The sequence below is a fragment of the Diplodia seriata genome (assembly GCF_021436955.1).
Source record: "Diplodia seriata strain FDS-637 chromosome Unknown scaffold_9, whole genome shotgun sequence".
Taxonomy (NCBI): Eukaryota; Fungi; Ascomycota; class Dothideomycetes; order Botryosphaeriales; family Botryosphaeriaceae; genus Diplodia; species Diplodia seriata.
The window spans coordinates 1,316,641-1,336,592 of record NW_027117316.1 but is presented as its reverse complement, the minus strand read 5'-3'; the positions used below and the strand labels follow the sequence as shown (position 1 = coordinate 1,336,592).

The 19,952-nt window shown below is 58.0% G+C and overlaps 4 protein-coding genes across 4 annotated transcripts; 2 read left to right on the top strand and 2 right to left on the bottom strand.

Moving 5' to 3' along the window:
* Positions 1-3,207: 3,207 nt before the first annotated feature.
* Positions 3,208-4,022, top strand: SLS55_008832 (uncharacterized protein; the record flags this gene model as incomplete). Its single annotated transcript, XM_066780237.1, has 2 exons — positions 3,208-3,555; positions 3,612-4,022. The coding sequence occupies 2 exons, from the start codon at positions 3,208-3,210 to the stop codon at positions 4,020-4,022; spliced, it is 759 nt and encodes a 252-aa protein (XP_066629466.1).
* Positions 4,023-5,424: 1,402 nt separating this feature from the next.
* On the top strand, positions 5,425-6,524 carry SLS55_008831 (uncharacterized protein; the record flags this gene model as incomplete). The annotated part of the gene is made up of 2 exons (XM_066780236.1): positions 5,425-5,615; positions 5,669-6,524. The coding sequence occupies 2 exons, from the start codon at positions 5,425-5,427 to the stop codon at positions 6,522-6,524; spliced, it is 1,047 nt and encodes a 348-aa protein (XP_066629465.1).
* A 1,188-nt stretch (positions 6,525-7,712) lies between these two features.
* On the bottom strand, positions 7,713-9,296 carry SLS55_008830 (uncharacterized protein; the record flags this gene model as incomplete). The annotated part of the gene is made up of 1 exon (XM_066780235.1): positions 7,713-9,296. The coding sequence occupies one exon, from the start codon at positions 9,294-9,296 to the stop codon at positions 7,713-7,715; it is 1,584 nt and encodes a 527-aa protein (XP_066629464.1).
* Positions 9,297-10,031: 735 nt separating this feature from the next.
* KGD1 (2-oxoglutarate dehydrogenase E1 component) lies at positions 10,032-13,292 on the bottom strand (the record flags this gene model as incomplete). Its single annotated transcript, XM_066780234.1, has 3 exons — positions 10,032-10,947; positions 10,997-13,044; positions 13,110-13,292. 3 exons carry the CDS (start codon positions 13,290-13,292, stop codon positions 10,032-10,034), a joined length of 3,147 nt encoding a protein of 1,048 aa, XP_066629463.1.
* Positions 13,293-19,952: the final 6,660 nt, after the last annotated feature.

Sequence of the window (19,952 nt, the reverse complement as noted above, 5' to 3'; positions counted from 1 at the left end):
CATGAATACCCTAGCATGTTTTTGACTTTCTCTTTTTTTTTCTCTCTCTCTCCTCAGATTTTGGCCTCTTCTTTTCCCTTGAGCGGTGTTCTTATCCTGAGCCCAATCTTTATTTAGAGGCCTTTTGTTCGTCAGGGTCACGATACTGGAAGCCAACCAACACAACACGTCTACGGTGGCGGCACATCTGTTATTGGCTTGATACCCCTGCGCTCATGCACGAAGTTAAGAGAAGTGCGGTCTGGTGGCAATGCTGGTAAGTGCAGCTTAGTCTGAGCTTGTTTGAGCTTCTAAGTCGCGGCAAAATATACCTGAGCAAGCTCGCAGGCTATTGGCGGATATTTAGCACCGCCATGTTCTGGATTGCAGGGAAAGGACGAGTGACTGGGTTTTGCTCCGACCCGCATTACCACACCCGCGGTTGGACGTTACCCACCCACCCACCTATTCGATCTACGGGGATCACGCGTCATTTACAGGTTCTTACCTCTCTCGTCACGGTGACTGACAACGTCTTCTCCGCGACATCGCTCGTTTGGTCATCACACTGCATCTTGTGCCATCTGACGCTCGCTCAATGTCAAAAGCAATGGCGATCGGCTGCACGGAACCCACACAGGCAGCTAAGAGGAGGATCATCAGAGACCATGCCTTGTTGATTCGCCTGCCTATGCTCTGGAGATCCGGTCATCGCGGGATCAAGGTTCCCTGGACGAAGCACCTTGCCACGGCCGAGTCTCTGTCTATGCCTTCGCTACTGATCCGCCAATCACTGCCAAGCATCCGAGTTATTTGGTCCTGTCTATGGCGGGTTGCAAAAGTGTCGAGTCCAGCTGAATCCCTCTCACAGAGATATTACAATTTCATTACGCGGGCAGTGGAACCCTGTGCCTGGACGGTTTTGTATCGGTTTAAACCCAGCATCTACGTGCGGATATTCGCTCCGATTATCCAGGTAGCAAAAACGTAGTGTCCTTCGCAGGGCAAACAGGAATCGACTTTCCGGGGTCCACTATGCGCCCTACGCATCATCTGCTCTGTAGCTTGGGAAGTGTGTCAAGAATCACTAGTGTTTGAAGGTTGAGAGCTTACTGCGACAGAGAACATATTTTCCTGGGAGAACCGGATGTTGTTGAGCATGTTTCTATGATTCAGGAGGGCTCACGGCAGTAAATGATACCTCAGGGATTCGGGTTTTCACCAAGGAAAGGCCGAAGCCATCTATGTGAGCCGTACGACCGTTGTCGGAGTCTCGGGTCGCAAGCAGAGCATGACAACGGAGACTGGTTGGCCCGCACATTCCGTTCAGAGATTCTGTAGTACGAATTGCGGATGCGTCGCAGTCTTGTTACACAGTACTAGCCGGTCACACTTGCGCTTGAAGGCGTCTATGGCTCAACACGGAAGCCATGGCCTGGCATCTGAGAGTTTGCTCTTGAAGTGAGCGGCAAGCGTCGCCGTGTCTTCCTTTCACTGAGATAGCAGAAGGCAAAGGGGTCCATTCCCTTGCCAACCCTTCCATGGGCTTGTACGAATGCGAGGACACGCAGTTTGCATCCAAATCAGGAGAAGACACACTGCCCCTTCTTGGGGGCAGGCTTGACGCTCTGATATGCGATCCGCACACCGAAATGGGCTCGGGGCAGGGAGAAGAGATGATGGCGAAGCCGGGCACATGGCAGACGACCGTCGGCGGCTCGGTTCGAGTTATCCTTCACTGTGACGATCGCCAACGGAACGCTGTGAGACGGCGGAAGAACTTTTCCTAACGCCAGAATGGCGAGATGAGGCAGCTCCCAGACACGGCACCGGTAGAAACAGCAGCCCACGACGGGAGAAAGCCGATGAAACAGGTGACGAGTACCCTGTGCATGAAAACGACGGATTTACGAAGACAGGAATTCGGAGCGAGCCAGCGCAGCGCTGCATGTCAATGGAAGGCCTGACGGGCTAAGCGCGCAAAGACAGTCCTTCGACCGGGAGGACTGAGATGCGCAGCTGGGATCAAATGGCTAGGCGCAAGGTGTTGATCTCTCCTGACGGGTCGAGAAGGAGGGCGGCATGCTGGCAGTTAAGTCCGGCGGCCGGCGGTTCGGGGCATGCGCCGAACTGCGCAACGCCCAAGAGGTCGAAGACCAAAACCGGTGCATTCGGCTGGGGATCGTGACAACGGCGGACGAGTCGGGCTCGACGCGGGGCCTGTGATAGCAGGCTTGGCGTTCCGCGGAGTTGAAACAGGGGAGTGTGCGGCGGGACGGGGGAGCGCCGGCGCGGAGGGCGAAGGCAGTGCGTGGCCGGCATCGGGCGAGGGCGCGGGGCAGGCGCGTCCACCAGCCATCAGCACTGCCTGCCTGTCGCTTCGTTTCACATACACACTTGCCGACCTTTGCCAAGCAGCCACGCCTGTTCCCTTCTCTTGGCGCTGTTTTAAGCTCCATCCCGCCTGAGAAATTTCCACCAACGCTCGGCCGCGACGCCACAACACCGCCCACTGTGGGCAAGCGCCGCCGGGGACGCGCAATGGGAGCCCGGACGTCATCTGTTCTCCGCAGTCTGTGACCCTTCGTCTCTCGCCGTGCCGCCGGCTGCGTGTGAGGTAGAGGTTGCTCCCTCAGCGGCATGCTGGCCCCCCTTCACTGCGCATGGGCATGGCCCCCGGCATCGACATGCTGGAAACACTGCCATGTGTAGCAAAGCCCACTTCAGATCGTGCCCCCCGCATGGCCCCAACAGTGGCCAGACATCCGTCCAGCACCGGCACTGCCTGCTCGGCAATCCCTCTGCCTGCTCGCTTGCCGGTGCGGACGCTATGCCTGGCCGCGTCTGCTACCTGCTCCTTGGACGCATTCCCGCCAGAGACTGCTGTGAGGTTTCATCTATTCCCCACATTGCCAAGTGGAAATAGATTGACCTGCCTATAGGGCATGGGCGTTTCTTCTTCGGGTGCCACCGAGCTCCGTTTGTTTGGTGGACCACGTAATCCCGGCCTGGTCGTACGTCCAGCCGCCCTGGTATCATGAGAAGCAGGAACCAGGAACCAGGACGGCTGCTGTATAAAGACCACCGCTGGCCGGCTTCAACCTACTTTTTTCTCCTCGCTCCAGGCAAGCATCCTCTTTCTACAGCACTCTTTCGTTCGCAACCTTCCACTCTTTTCCCAAAGTCCAACCCGAACAGATCTGTGATCGTTCATATTACTCCGCAAACATGTTGTCCAAGACTCTTCTCACCGTTCTCGCGGCCTCGGGCGTTGTCTCTGCGGTCCAGACCAAGACCTTCGGCAAGAACCTCGTCCGCCGTGCGGACTTCCCCGTTCCCGACTCCCAAGGCACCGTCACCTACGACGCGGCTGAGGAGATCTCGGGCGAGTTCGACGGTGGCTACAAGACCTACGGCCGTGGTGTCGACTGCACTGGCCAGGATGAGGGTGGCGATTCGGATGCCGTCTTCATCCTCGCCGACGGTGCCACGCTCAAGAACGCCATCATTGGTGCCGACCAGATCGAGGGCGTCCACTGCGAGGGCTCCTGCACCATTGAGAACGTTTGGTGGGTGGTAAGCGTTCAACCCATCCGATCCGATCGGTCGAACAGCAGCTAACGAGTGTGCAGGCCGTCTGCGAGGATGCCCTGTCCCTGAAGGGCGACGGCGACGCCACCGTCACCGGTGGCGGTGCCACGGGTGCTACTGACAAGGTCATCCAGCACAACGGTGTCGGTTCCGTCAGCATCGACGGCTTCACTGTCGTCGAGTTCGGCAAGCTCTACCGCTCTTGCGGCAACTGCGATGAGATGGGCGAGCGTAAAGTCACGGTCAGCAACGTCAGCGCCTCGTCCGGCAAGGTCCTTACCGGCATCAACTCCAACTACGGCGACACGTCCACCATCACCGACACGTGCGCCACCGATGTCAAGGAAATCTGCACCGAGTACGAGGGCAACGACACTGGCGACGAGCCCGAGGAGATCTCGTCCGGTGTCTCCGACTACTGCATCTACTCGGACCCGCTTCCCGAGTGCTAGATGCCCTCTCCACCGCTACAAGTGCCTTTCTGATGGGGGTGGATTCCAGCGAGACGTGAAGGTGGTTCGGGTCTCGTAGATGGCGGAAATGGACTTTGGTCTTCGTTGTATATTATAAACTTGTCCCCGAAAATAGGAAATTGACCTACTTTTGCAAAAAACGAACTGATTGTGTTTGGTGACTCTCATGACTTTGGTGGCATTAAAGGCTGGCAGGCTCCAGTCGACGGAGAGGTCAAAGCCAAGATGGACCAAGGCGAAGAGATGTACACGCCGAGCCTGTTGCTGAGTCAGGGGCGGCCGGTCGCAGGGATTGACGAAGGGGAATCAGGAACAACACCAAGGCCACTAACCGCCAAGCATCTCCACTAGGCAGCAGCCAACGTCGATATAAGGTTATGGTCTGTGTGGACACGCCATCGGCGGTTCGTTCTTCTCCCCACACCAGCTGCATTGCTGCTAAGTGCTTCCGGTAGGCGAGTTTTGATTTATTTTAAGCTTACCTGTCCCTTCTCATGTGCCGTCCCAGCCGGCTCGGGGCGTGCCGACTTAGCCGGGATCGAATATGGTGGCGCCATCGCACCGCCAGCATTTCCTCCGCCAGCGACATTGCCACGTGCACGCTCTTGAGGCAAGAAAGTCCATCGTGAGAGTAGAGGCACATGTGGCTCGCTTCCGATCTCTCGCACAGACTTCATGAAGTCTGTGCGAGAGCGGACGCAGAGCAGAGGGAGAGCGGGGCGGGAGAGCGGGATGGGACGCCTCTCCCTTTTATTTCCGGTCGTGTCAACCCACCGTTGTCCGTACCGTCGGGCCTAGAGGATGCCGTTCTAGGCAAGCTGCGCGCAAGGTTTTCTCGGTCAATTAAATGTCATGTTTAAGCATGTTCGGCCGGAGGTGGGTCCGCACAGTCATGGAAGGCTTCTTTGTATATCGACTGAAATCTCCTTTATACGACATTTGCCGCGACCAATCTTCTCCATGCTGAAGCCCAAAAAACCACTGCCGGCGGCTGTTCGCCTCCGACCGAACATGTCGGGCTGACGAAGATGGTTGCCTGAAGCGGCAAGAAGGGGATCCCCGCCCCGCTGCTGACGAACCGAGGCTGCGGGGCACCTAAAACGTCGCCTCGTACCTCCAGCTCTCTCCGCTCCATCGATGCTATCCACCCCAATGGCTTCTCTTGAGGAAAGGTTCACGCAGGCCTGCGACGCTCTCGAGCTCCCGAATGCCGTGCTGATCTCGTCAAACAAGAGTGGTAGGCCAAGCCCCGCGCTCTTTGATTTTCTGATCTCAACGCTAACAGTCTCCTACCCCAGGCAGCTTCCGATATGAGCACGCCTTCGGCAAACGCTCTCTCCGCCAAGATGGCGACCAAAACCCCTTGGACCCAGACGCCGTCATGTGGATCGCCTCGTGCACCAAGGCCATGACCAGCGTTGCTGCCATGCAGTGCGTCGAACGTGGCCAGCTCTCGCTCGAAGCCCCCGTCTACGACCTTTTGCCCGAGCTCCGCGACCTGGAAATCATCGAAAGCATCGGCCCCGACGGCAGCGTCAAGACGAAGAAGAACCCGACGCCCATCACCCTGAGGTGAGCAGACTCACTTCAACCACGCGAATCCCAGCCTGACCTGACCCCTTTAGGCACCTCCTCACCCACTCGTCCGGCATCAGCTACGACGAGATGCATCCGCTACTCATGGCCTGGCGCAAAGCCACCAACACCAAGCCCGGCGGCGCCACCCTCGCTGAGCGCTTCACCTACCCGCTCATCTTCGAGCCGGGCACGGCATGGATGTATGGCGCGAGCATCGACTGGGCCGGCCGTCTTGTCGAGCGCGCTACGGGCACGAGGCTGGAAGCATACATGCAACAGCACTTGTGGGCCCCGCTCGGCATCACCGACTTCACCTTCCACCTGCGCTCGCGACCCGACCTAGCCGCGCGCATGACGGACCTCAGCGGCCGCCCCAAGCCCGGCGCCCCCTGCGTGCACATGCGCTCGCCCTTCCTCTTCCCAGATGTTGTCGACGACCTCGGCGGCCAGGGCGTCTTCGGCACCCCGCGCGAACTGTTCAAGTTCGTGCATGCCCTGCTCTTGAACGAGGACGACGAGCGCCTGCTCAAGCGCTCGTCGTTCGAGCAGCTCTTCACCCCGCAGCTGACGCCCGCCTCCCGCGCCTCGCTGGCTGCCATCATGAAGGCCCCCGACGGCGAGCGCATTTTGCCTGCCGCTGGCTTTGCGCCCGAAACCGACATCGATTGGGGCCTTGCGGGATTGCTCGTCACCACCGACGTCCCCGGCTGGACGCACGCCGGCACGCTGCTGTGGTCCGGCTTGCCGAACTTGAACTGGTGGGTTGATCGGAAGGCGGATCTAGCCGTTGTGTATGCCAGCCAGCTGATCCCGCCCGCGGACGGGAAGGCGGTTGAGATGGCGGAGCTTTTTGCAAGAGAGATGTACAAGAGGTATGGCGCCGGGCCGGCGCAGAAGCTTTAGAATGGGAAGTCGGTTGCTGGGCAGATAAGTGACGTGGTAGCATGGGAATGGGAGGTTCGCATGTACATACTTTTGTGGCTGAGGTAGTAGCACTGTTGCCTGCGGGGCGACGAACCATCTTTAGCAACTTCTGGATAACCGAAAAATAGATGTAGAGTGATCTCGCCGTCGAAACCCTGTTACGTTTCCCTCGCTTGTTCTGCAAAGCGCAAGCAAGCATTTGATTTTGAAGTGGGCAAGGTGGAGGGTTAGGATTCGGCGGCCAAGCGCGGAATGGTAAAGCGGAGTGAGAAAGCGACAGAGAAGCTAGGAAGGTAAAGCTGCGCTCAGCTTGTAAAAGTGATGGGTAGGCGGAGCAGTGACATGGACGGAAAAAAGAGCCAGGAAGAAAAAAAAAAAGCGCCCCGGAAGTTAATGTTCCTTATTGTACAGCCGAAGAGACCCCTTCCTTCCCCAGTATAGGAACCGAAGTATGACACCGAGTGAGAGTCGAACCCATGAGCCGCTTCAAGGCTTCTAGGCGTTCACCATCCTAATTGGGTAATTTACGAATTATGGACCCTCGGATTTTGTGCTTTAAGGTCTCGGTGGTGATGTATAGTGCCGGCGCATGCCTAGGGGATGCCTCTAGCTACATACCAGCCATTGGCTCTCCCGCGAGCACCTCATGCGCGAGGGCGACTGCGGCGATAACAGCGATGATGACCGTGGTAATGCCGATTAGCTGCTACTTCCTAGGGGATGGCATCTAGCTACCCTCCGCAACACTATGGGCGTACATAACGTTGAATGGCGTTACTGCCGTGCCCGTCACCTTACTTCACTTCACCTCACCACAAGCCTTGTACCGCTAAATTTCTAAATAAATCGCCGCTAACCGCGCAAACTACATGTCTTCTAGTGTCTTGAAACCTACGGGCGACGCTCATAAGCCTTGGAATCAACCCTGTTCCGCCGCGACCGAGATTGATGGCAAATAGGAACACCTCTAAGGTAGCGAGCAATTAAGGTTGATGTGCTAGTTGCAAAGAAATATTATAAAGAAGCAGTACACTCCCTAGATAAGCTAGCTAGTAAATGAAACCCTACCTCTCTGCTAGAGGTTTTATAACTCCACTAATCACCCCTTTCGAGTCCACGACGCCAATTATGGGATACCCCTGTAACCCTTGGGCCGACATCGTCTGATCACTGGTCGGCCTTCTTCTTCGCGAACAGATCCCTCCACATCTGCTTAAACCCATATTTCTCACTCTGATCCTCCCAGATCTTAACCTCCTGATCCGTCCCGAACTTCTCCATGATACCCGACGCCCCGTGCCCGGCCGCGCGACCCGTCGGCTTAGCCTTCGGCTCGAGCGCGCGGTCCCTAATCTCCCCGGGCAGCTGGGACGCGACGTCGGCAAAGGCGGCGGCGAGCTCGCGGTCGAGTGCAAAGTACGGCTTCTTGGCCAGCTCGGGCGCCATCAGGTTGTACGAGCGCGTGAGAGCGTTCAGCGAGTTGACCGACAGGTCGAGGAATGAACGCTCGGCGTTGACCCAGGCCGGATCACGGAAGGGGTAGGGCGCGGGTATAACGGTTGAGGATGTAGAGGGAGAAGAGGGAGAGTGGTCTTCAGTGGTGGTGGTGGCCGAGGGTGAGGATGTAGCGTCCTCGACCAAGAATTCTTCAACCACTTCCTCCGCATCTGAAAGAGGTGAGTCGGAGCTCCTGCTGCCGTCGATGGAACCCATAGGAGTGGCCTTGACGGTGACCCTTTCCAGTGGCTGGCTACTATGCTTCTCCGGTGCATTAGCCGGGCTCACTTTCAGCTCCCCCGCCAGTGTAATCTGGCTGAGATGCCCGTCCGCGTCGACCGCGGTGATTTGCTCTTCCTTCTTCTTCCTCGGATTGGCCAGTTTCTCCGCCTCTGCATACGCTTGCGCTTTCCTAATCTGCTTCTCCAGATTACCACCTTCACTCGCGAGCATCCTCGCCGCATGCCTCTTCCAATCTGCCCGCAGCCGGCTCCTGAACCGCGCCGCTGCTGTGACCAGTTCTTGTTGCTTCTCAATCCACGGCGGCACGATCTCCTGCTTCTGGATGATCTTATTCATGAAATACTCGGTCGTATCCAAGAAGGGGTTGCTTGCGTTGTAATCGCGTTCCAACTTCTGCCCCCGGGGAATGTTCTTGAACTGGCCCCTCGCAATCGCATCCTCGATCCGCTGGTTCGCCATGCCCTCTAACGCCCTCACGCTCATCGGTCCGCCACGACCCGCCGGCTGGAACCGCTCGCGCATCTCCTTCCTCAGCTTCTCCCTCTCCTCTTCGCTCATCCCAGCCCCGTCCTTCTGCAAATGATACAGCCCCGTCCGCTCCTTTGCTTCCGCCAACCGCACCCCTCTGTTCTCCCCCCTCCCGCTCGCCGCGCTCATCCCCGTATCGACCCTGCTCGGCGGCCTCACCGCTGGGTTCAGCGACCTTCCCTGGCCCCGCATCGGCTTGACCGCGTCGTCCAGCATCCTCAGGCTCGCATCCTCCACGCTCTCCGTGCCTGTCCATGGCTGCGCTCCCGCCACATCCCTTGTGCCTCTTCCCGCGCTTGCCGGCAGCCCCGCCTCCGCGATCGACTGCGCGAACTGGTTGGCGAAGTTGGCGCCCGCTATACGCTCTTCCAGCTGCTTCTTCAGCTCCTCGGAGAAGCCCGCGTCCTCGACCGCCGCCTTCTGTGCCCTGCGCCCGCCCGACTCCAGGCCTTCTTCTGTCAGCGCCTCGAGTCGGCGCGACATCGCACCGGGTTCCTTTGCTTCCTCTCTTCCGTCATCCTTTGTAGTGGTGGTAGAGGGGCCATTTTCGGCTTTGTTTCGATTCTTGATCGTTGCGGGCGCGTCGCGTTCGTCACGGTGTTCCTGTGCGGATGCGGGGGATGATCGGAGGAGCTGTGGCGAGGTGGAGAGCCAGCGTCTCGAGCACGCTGGCGGAAAAGTTGTCGGCGTGCATATGAGAGCGTGCTGCGAAGCTCGCAGGCAGCGGGAGCACACGTAGGATGATGCGATGGTTGCTCCAGGCATTCGGGAGAAAATGAATTGGCTGCAGACAAAGAACAAGATGGTGAAGAGAAAAGGTGAGCACGGGCGCGGGGACGTGCAGGGGACCATAGCTCCGATGACGTCTCGACAGCTTGGCGCTACTAACTGACAGGCCCGCTGCCGCTGTGCCGCCATCGATGCTACCCCGGATCTACACAGGCCACTCAAAGCTGGACAGCAAATATTAATTGTGCGCCCCCAAGCCGAACAACACCTAAGCCTTACAAATGCAATTCATCCAATTCGAGAGGTCCTGATCCCCGCATGTGTCTACGCTCCCTGGGGTTCCCTCCCTCCCCGTCAACACAAGGAAATCCAAACTCGTCAGTGATGTTGATGTACAGAGAGAAAATGCACGAGCCCTCCGCCCTCATCTACAACCTTATTCTCCTTCAACCAGAGCTCCTCCTCTACCCAAGACCTAAGAGAACTTTTTTACTCGCCCTTGAGCTTATCTTGCGTCACCGAGAAAGCATCCTCAAGGAGATCCTTCTCCTCCTTCTTGTGCGCCGCCTTCAGACCAGTCGCCACACTGGCACTGGGGTTGCGGCCCGCGTACAGGACGTGCCTGCGGTTGTGGTGCTCCGTCTCGTTCAGAAGAGTCTCAATGCGCGGCTGGGTGAACGACCAAGCACCGGCGTTGAGCGGCTCCTCCTGGCACCAGACGATGCTCTTAGCGTTGGGGTACGAGTCGAGGTTTTCCTTGAGCTGCGCCCACGGGAAGGGGTGGAGCTGCTCAATGCGGGTGATGGCAGTGTTCTTAAGGCCATGCTCCTCACGGTGGGCCACAAGAGCACCCCAGACCTGACCAGTGCAGAGAATGACGCGTTCAATCTCCTCCTTGGGCGCGAGGTCGCCAGTCTCGTGGGCCGGGTCCGGCACGAGCCACTCAAAGTGCGACTCACCCGTGAAGTCCTCGATGTTCGAGCGAGCCAAGGGGTGGCGCAGCAGAGACTTCGAGAAGAAGAGGACAAGCGGCTTACGGAACTGGCGGTTCATCTGGCGACGAAGGATGTGGAACATGTTGGAAGGCTTGGTCAGGTAGGCGATCTGCATGTTGCAGTCCTGGTGCTGGCGCTCAAGCTTGTCGGGGCTGGGGAAGATGCGAGGGTCCTCGTTGCAAAGCTGAAGGTAGCGCTCCATGCGGCCCGAAGAGTGCTCCGGACCCTGACCATCGTATCCGTGAGGGAGGGACATGACTAGACCGCTACGCTGCAGCCACTTGGTCTCGCCAGAAGCAATGAATTGGTCAACAATGCACTGGGCATTGTTGGCGAAGTCACCGAATTGAGCCTCCCACATGACCAGGGCGTTGGGGGACGACAGAGAGTAACCGTACTCGAAACCGAGACTGCCGGACGTTAGCTGAATAACAGTAGAAAAGACCAGTGGTTACTTACACTCCGAACTCGCTCAGTGACGAGTTGGAGATGACGAAGGAGCCCTGGTCCTGGCTGAGGCTGGCCAGAGGGGTGTACGTGCCCTCGTTCTCCTGGTCATGAAGGACAGCGTGACGCTGAGAGAAGGTACCACGCTCGACATCCTGGCCCGAGACACGGACATGGTGACCCTCCAGGCAAAGAGTTCCGAAAGCGAGCGCCTCAGCGGTAGCCATGTCGATGTTCTTGCCCTCAGTGACGGTCTTGGTGCGGTTCTGCAGGATACGCTTCAGGTTGCGGTGAACGGTGAAGCCCTCGGGAGCGTTACCAATCTTCTCGCCAACCTGGTCCAGAACTTCCTTGTCAACGGCGGTGGGCAGGTGGGGCAAGACCTCGGTGGCGAGCTCCTTGGGCGACTTGAATCCGTTCCATGCAGAGGTCAGCCACTCCTTGGCGGTGGGCTGGTAATCCTTGCTACGAGCGAAGCTCTCCTCCAGCATGCCCCAGACCCAAGCCTTGTGTTCGTTGACGTCCTCTTTGGTGAAAGTGCCCTCCTCAAGAAGCTGGGCGACGTACTTGTCAATGGCCGGCTTCTGCTGCGAGATGCGCTTGTACATGAGAGGCTGGGTGAAGAAGGGCTGGTCCGTCTCGTTGTGTCCCTGCTTGCGGTAGCAAACCATGTCGATAACAACGTCCTTCTTGAAGGTAGCACGGTAATCGGCGGCGAGCTGGCAGACAAAGTTAAAGGCCTCGGCATCGTCACCGTTGACGTGGAAAACGGGGGCATCAATGGCCTTGGCGATATCAGAGCAGTAAGGAGTAGAGCGGGCGAAGCGAGGGTCCGTGGTGAAACCGATCTGGTTGTTGACAATGATGTGGATGGTGCCACCGGTGTGGTACTTGGGCAGGGCGTGGAAGCCCATGGTCTCGTACACAACGCCCTGGCCAGCAAAAGCAGCATCACCGTGGAGCAAAACACCCATGGCAGTCTTGGCCTCATGCTCATCGTTGTTGTAGTGCAGGATGGCGCGAGTCTTACCAAGGACGACGGGGTCCTCGGCTTCCAAGTGGGAGGGGTTGGCGACAAGAGAAAGCTGCACGCGCTTGCCGGACGGAGTGGGACGCTCGAAGTTCATACCCAAGTGGTACTTCACGTCACCGGAGCCCTCGTCGGAGGGATCGGCAGTGCCGGCGAACTCGGAGAAGATGGACTCATTCGGCTTGCGCACGACGTTGCTGAGCACGTTAAGACGACCACGGTGAGGCATGCCAATCACGATGTCCTTGACGCCATAGTCGACACTGCGGTCGATCAGAGCCTTCATACCAGGAATCAAACTCTCACCACCCTCGAGACCGAAACGCTTGTCGTTAGGGTACTTAGTAGCCAGGAAAGACTCAAAACTAGTACCCCAGATCAGACGGTCCAGAATCCTGCGCTTCTCGTCGACCGAGTACTTGTAAGGCTGAGGAACCTCGATGCGCTGGCGCAGCCAGTCGCATTGCTCCCTGTCGGGGATGTGGATGTACTCGACACCGTAAGAGCCGCAGTAGAGCCTCTCGCAGGTAGCAATAATCTCACGCAATGTCATCTTCTCCCGGCCCTCGGTCTTGAAGCGGGGCAAGATACCGGGGCCGAGGGTGAACTCCTGGTCCAGGTCCTTCTCGCTGAAGTTGTAGTGCTCCAATTCCAACTCCTTGGGCTTGCTGTATCCGAACTGGACGGCCTCGCCGCGGATGCCCAGCGGGTCGATCTTGGCCTTGTGGTGGCCACGCGCCTGGTAAGCGCGCACGAGCAGCTGGACCTTCAAGTGGTTCATGACGTCGGAGCCCTCGCCCATGGACATTCCGAGGCCAGGGGTGGTGAAGGCGGGCACGCCGCCAACAGGAGGGGGGACAATGGTGGGCGGGGGAGTGAAGGCCTGGGAGACGGGCATCTCGCCGCTCTCCATGTTCTTGAAGTAGACCTGCCACGAGACGTGGACGCTCTCGGGGTCGCGTTTCCACTGCATGTACATCTCGTCGACATAGTTGGCGGTGTTGCCCTGGAGGAAGGAGTCGCTCGGGTCCTGGGGGAGCTCTGGTTAGCGTCGATGGGGGCGTCACTTCGGAGCTCGCGGGTAGGGAAACTCACGACGCCCTTGCTGGTGTCCTCAGCGGAGACAGCATAGTGCCTCTTCTGCAGACGCTGGGCGGAGATGGCGAGGGCCCTGCGTTTTGAGGCGAGCGCGGTGCTCTGGGTCGAAAAGCTTGTCCGCGCAGCGAGGCCGCTGGTGTGCAGGCGGGCACTGCATTGGCGGATGGTGGTGCGCAGCATGGTGGAGGTGCCGACGCGGGGATTAACAATTCATCCAAACAGGGCGGCGTGAAGCCAGATGTAGGGAGAGGAGGGGATGGAGCGGAGTTGGTGAGAGCTGGCCGCAGATTCAAGGCCAAGCATTACGTCCACACGCCTGGCGCGGAAGGCACCAGACTGGGGGCCCTGATGCGGCTTAGCGCGGCCGTGAAAAAGTCAGCAGCCGCCACCATTGGCCCTAAATCCCGCAGCCGACAGCCCTCCATGGCCGCCCAAACGCGCAGCGCTGCACCTTACCACTGCCCACCGCTCCCCGCTGACCTGGCACGCCTGCCAAGTCGCAGCCTCTGAGCCATGCGCCCCCTCGACTTCTCCCCGTGCACCGTCTGCGACCGCATGCGCGCAAAAGGAGGCGGCGCTTTGTCCGAGTCAAATCCGCCAGGCCCAGCTCCAGCCTGGGCCTCGGCTATGCTGCCTGTGTTCCCCAGACTCGACATCATCGTCGCTCCATTGTTCCGCCTGCCGCCCTGCTGTCACCCCCCACCGGTCAGCTCGATGCCATCATCCCGATCCGGTCCCTGTGACTAACGCCCAGATGCACCGCCACCGGCTCAAGCAAATTCTTCCGTTGACAGCATGTGTCGTTGCGGCGCCGGCTATTGCTATGCCGATGCGCACGCCGGCCTCTGCCTATCCCAACAACAATAAGCCGTCCACTCCCTCGGCCTGCTAACATCTGCCAAGCAGAAGTTATCCAGCAAGAAGTGTCCCACAGGCCATGCCAAGACCGCCGCTGTACCCCGCAAACGTGCATACTGTGTAATATTCTGAAAGGATGACGTCGTTCTTACAAACATCCAGATCGTATTTGGAGACAACTGAAACCCCAAAACGATGCTTGCAACACGATGAAGGCCTTTTTTCGTTTGGACCTGCAACTTTGACCTCGCCGATGGGCCACTTCCATCTCCCGGGTCCTACGGAATCGCACTTTAAATATCAATTGACAGCGGAAGACCTGGTCGACCAAGGACTCAGAGCCATTTGACATGCGAGCTGGCCCTCTGCTGAGATTCGCTATGATTCTCGTGTTAAACAAGATCTTGCTCATGATTGTTGCCGTTCTGTGCCTCTCCTCGGGCACTTTCGGCAGTTCCAGAAGGCAGTTGTTGGAGAACTACACCACAAGGTAGACTGCGCAACAAGGGCTCACCCGGCCCTCTACCATGTTCATCTGGCCAAAAATGCCATCCGAAGTCGCCTAAGACAGTTAGTGGTCGTCCCAAAGCTGGGCATCAGCATCCTTCGGCGAAACATCCATCGGTGCCGCGAAATGAACGCCGAGAAACTGCTTCTGGACGAATAGCCGGCTTCTAAAGAATCGCTTTGCAATAATTCCCGATAAAATCGCATCCGCTATCCCGCTAGATGGCTATGCTCCATCCTTCATGAATCGTCGACGTCGGCTTGCAAATGATTTTCTGACTTTCGCGGTTCTTCCCGGGATGCTTCCGTGGCGGCGGATGCACTTGAAGGAGACGTCAACCCTGATCAGACCCTGAAATGCCCAAGGTCCTGTGTTGTTGAGGAACCCGAGAAAATTACTTTGGACAACACAGCAGTAAATTCCAACGTCAAACGCCAAACTTTGCACACTCGGCATCCGCAACGTCCCCCACTCTCGACAAGGCCGTAGCCTGGTAAGATCTGCTCCACCAAAATGGCCGCCGATGAACGGTATCCAAGATGGTCACTGGAATTTCTGTGGATGTTGAGGAGGTATGCGATCAGTCCACATGGCATAGTAACGGCAAGCATGCTCAGCTTTTGCTCCGGGAAAGCAGACAAATCGCAACTGCAGATCCTTTCGCACCGTCCCAGCCTGTTGTCAGCCCGCCTCTGTCCCAATCTATCCTCAGCTTGCGCTGCTCTCAGCCTCAAATCTCAGCTGAGCCCCCCCCCCCCCCCCCCCCCCCCCCCCCTGTATCCCAGGACAATCGCGTTTGCCGCCGATGGAAGAGGGCGATCGACAACACCGACCCACCTTCGCGCGAATCCGGAGGAACACGACGTTACACAAACCGTCGCAACAGGTTTTCCATGGCTGGAAGATGGGAGAAAATTCAGCCGAACTAGTATTCGCAGCCTGTCTCTGCTTTTATTTCTTTTTCTCCGTAGCGAGATCATCGATCCGCCTAACCGTTTTGTCCCAAGAGGGACTGATGATCAACTTTATTCCCCAAAGAGAGAGGAGGCAATGCCTGATAACAGTTTTCCTTTTTCTGCCTCCCTCCCGCCCGACTCACACTAGGAGAGGCGAGAGGCGAGAGGCGAAAGCAACATGCATGTTGGACTACAAGATCCTAGGGCGACAAAGAAGCCAGAAAAATATGCAAAGTGTTGAGAAAAGGGAAACATAACAGCTGATTTATCTTACCCAAGGATTCGATCCCAGCCTTTTTCTTTTGCTTTTCTTGCCTTTTTTTTTTCGCCTTTCTTTTTCTGTATTCCCGAAATGGCGGGATAGCACGGGGCCCTACCTACTCAGCCTCCAGCTTTCCCTGAAGGAGGCAATGCGAGGGTGATATCTTGCATGGGGCACCGCTCTGCAACGGCAGCGGTCCGGGGAGCCCTGCGCCTGCGTAAGGTCAGACAGCCGGAACACCTGGTAGGCCCCATTTCCTACTAGTAGGAGAGCCTGCAAGGCGCCCACGCAGGGAATAAAAAGTTGAAGGCGAGGTCACATCCAACGCTAGAAAAACCCGCAGACCGCCACCTGCTTCCTTTCCCGTTGGGCGGTGTGCACTTGACTGCCCGACGTTGATGTGGGCCAGGTAGGAGTAAGTACCATATGAACGACCGCGGATCCGCGCGTCGGGCCGGTGGATCTCCCGCCTCATTGCTCAGGTTGAACCAAGTACCTAGCGAGTGCAACACGAAACGTTTTCTTTTTCTCTTCGTCTGATATCGGCCCCCGCTTGCCGCAGTTCCGCACAGGGCAAAACAAAGTGCATCACCCCTGATCCCGGTCATCGTGACAAATAGAGAACTATGATTGCTCTTCGATTACTGTACACCTGCAATGTGACGACGCACTCTCGAGCACGTATATGCCAATGAATTCCCGGGAGAAGGGAAAGCTGTCTTCGTTCTACTGCAAATAATGAGTAGAAACCCACCTTGTTGGCACTAAAGCAAATGGATCCTTAGGGAACATTGGTTTTGACAAATCCTATCATAGCGGTATAGCACCCATAGGCCGCAGTGACTGGGCTCCCCTGCCATTCCTTTTCTCCTATACCTACTGATCTCGGATTGATGCGCATGTGTGTACACGCATCCTCACCTACACGGCCAAGCCCAATTAGGGATACGACTCGAGACGTGGAGGCCGCGGAGTCCGGGGTTACCCAATCGGAAAAGTAGACGAGTACATGCAGTTAAACACGTCTGAGCACACGTATGGAAAGTACGCAGGTAGTACCGGCAGCTGGTGTGGGGTGTGGCGCAGAAGTGCACAGGAGGTGGCAGTTGCGACCGACCAAGGCGGAGCACTCTCCGGACGACATAATCGGGGAGACAGAAGAAACCGCCCCAATGATCGGAGCAGTCTCCTTGTGCAAGGCGACCGGTATACTTACACTGTTTATTAGGGCAAGAGAGAAGACGACGGCAATAAAAACGAAACTACCTACCACAAGAATACTGGATCCATAGGAAAGCCAGGGTAGACGGACACAGGGCGAGAACACGCTGGACCAAGCCTCCAACCATAGCAGAAAGATCTTGCGGGTGAGACACGAGCATGCTCCTTCAAGCCGACCACTGTTGCTGTCGCCCCACCTCCGAGCTTTGCCTCGCTTGGCCTGGTATACGACGATGGTGACGCGCATTGTCTCCACTACTCTCGCAGTCCTCAACTCCGCCGACAGGTTGGCAGAAGCACACTCGCAGCAACCACCCAAGCTGCTCACCGACGCTCTTTTCCTCATGGGTGCTGCTTCCGCTTCCACTGCTCCGGACTTTACGTTGATTTTCCATGTGCGCTCCGCGCGGCACGGATGCATGCGGCGCAACATCTGCTGCAAGCACTTCGTCCAAGCTCAGTGGAGTGACTGCGGCAGAACCAAGCGCTGACGGGCTGCATGCTCGACTTTTTCTGGGAGTCTGCGTGGCCGTGTGGAAGCTTTCGCTACTGCTGCTATGTTTGGAATTGGCGTCCGCACTGCTACCCCGTATTGCACGAATAGAGGCATTGGGTGAGGCGCCAGATGAGCTACGCGAAGCCCTATGAGCACCAATTGCGGACCCCGTTTGGGCGTCCCTGGAAAGGAGGTTCACGGGACGAGGAAGGAGATGAGGGCGAACGATTCCTTCTGCAGCTGCAAGAGGCAGAAGAATCGGAAGTGCTGCAGAGCGAATTATCGTAAGACCCGTTGCGGAGGATTCAGTGGTGGGCTGCTTCGTTTGGGGTTGAGACTTTGGCCTGGAAATGAGAGGCGAAGAAGGCGATGTAGAGAAGGCTAAGGAGGCAGATGACCCGCGGAGACTGCTGCATTGCGGAGTAGGAGTACCTGTTTGGTGCTGTTGGAACGAAGCTGCAGCAGTACTAGCGCGGGTGGAAACGGGAGTGTTTGATGCGACTGAAACTATGCGATGGGCATTGGCTCGCCGGCTGCCCGGACTCGCAGCGTCTGGACGATAAACGAGAATGTCATCGGTCGTGTAACGCCCGGCCACACCGTCTCCATCGCGGCCTTTGTGGCTGTGAGATGGCGCAACTCGTGATGGTGCTTCGCTTGTACTCAGCATACAGGCAAGACGATCGTACGGGGAGACTGGAACACGCGGGTCGAGATCACGGCGAGAATGAGGCGGACTCGTGAACAAGGGCGCAGGTATGAGCGGATGACTAGAGTGCCTGCTGGTCTGTGTGGGCGTGGAGTAGACCGAGTTTGGGGATTCGCTTCGACCGGGGTCATCAGCGGAGAGACGCTCCTGCCGACGCCCAGGGGGGGTGGAGGGGCGCCTGGAGGCCTGACCGTGCGCAGCTTGTGCAATGTCTGGCGGCGTGGATCCTGGCATGGATGTTTGCATCAGTCCTTGTCGATCTCGTAACTGCCGCAGTCCGCGCTGTGTACTTTTCCGTCTGTGAGGCCGCGACTGTGTTTCCGACTCGTCATCAAGAGAGTCCACCTCAGCCGTCGGCGCATGCGCACCCGGCCCAAGGGCGCGGCAGTCTATAAGATTGCTCGTTCCGCGGCCGCTGCTGGAGGGAGCGCAATATGCGAGCCCGGCACGGTGGTTGGGGTGGGGCGGTTGCCGCCACTCCTGCACCTCATGCACCCCGCGCATTGCAGTATTGCCGGGGTCTCGTCCGCCAGGCGCTGATAAATGAGAGGATTAGCCTATGCTTCAAGTGTCAAACATGTACACGCCACGTTGGTGCGACATCGGTCTGACAATGCGTACTTCGCCCACGCACGCGCGCCCCCCGGCGCCCAAGCACAGGCTCTTTAGACTCACCTCCCCGAGGGCCACGCAGTATATGGCGAAGGGCATGCCCGAAACCCTTCACGCGTGAAACCCTGCGCCGCGGAGATCGAATCGGACCTGGCAGCTCTCCCGGCCAGCCGGGCAGACCGGACGGCGTCTGGGCCCGAACGGGTGGAGGGTGCGGCGGCGAAATTGGTCGTGCGGGATGCTCAGCGTCATCGAAGTAGACAGAGCCTGATCCCGACGAGATCTTTTGCCCCGGTGGTCTTTGGTTCTCGATGATCTCGTGCAGTTCTCTGAGCGTTGCTTCATCAATGGTGAGAGCGGCCTGACGCCTGCCCGCATGTTGCTTTTGTTCCGTCTTTTCCGCACAGCGGTCGGCGCGTGTGGCGGCGAAGCCGTCCGAAGTAGCCGCAAGGAGCCTGGCCGAGTGAAGCGTTGCGATCGACCTCTGCTCGATGATGGTGGTCAACGGCGTTGCGTCCGGTCTGTTGATGAATCGGACTGCTACACCGAGGCCGTCTGAAACAAGCCGTCGGTCAGTGCTGTCCGTTCCCTTGAGAGCCTAGACAACGCTTGACTCACTCGGAATGGCAGAAGGGGCCCATTCCTCTCCAGGCAGGGAGCGCGAATGTGGCCGCCTCTTGCTTCGAACTCTGGTCTGCGGTGGCTCATCCGCCTCACTCCCCGAGCTGGCCTGTTTTGCATCGTAGATAGAGCCATTTTCGCTGGGGGTTGCCTCGGAAGAGTCTAGCTGCGGGAACAGCTGCCACCTGGACGCAGTCGGACGCCATGTGGGAGGACTGGGATGGCTAGGGACAAAGGAATCTAGGGGAGTATTGCTGCGATCGAATAGTGGGGGGGTGCTCGAGATGGTTGATACTGCCATGATGATGCGCGATTTGAAATCTTCTGAATCAGGCTTGCCGGCGCGGAGAGCAGAGAAAAAAAGAAGCGGTGAATTAAGTTACTGGCTGGCTTGGACAGGGCTCTGGCATTGAAGAGGTCCAGCTGCTGCTGCCGGCGGTAGGGCTGCCTGGCTTGATGCAGGCGCGGCGTCGCTGCTGCCACAACATGATTGTTCCGCTGCGAGACACGCGCGTATGACGGCGTCAGCCGGGGACGGAAGGCGCCAGCGGCCAAGAGCAGTAGCGGCCATCGCTGCTGCCCGCCTGCCCGCCTGCG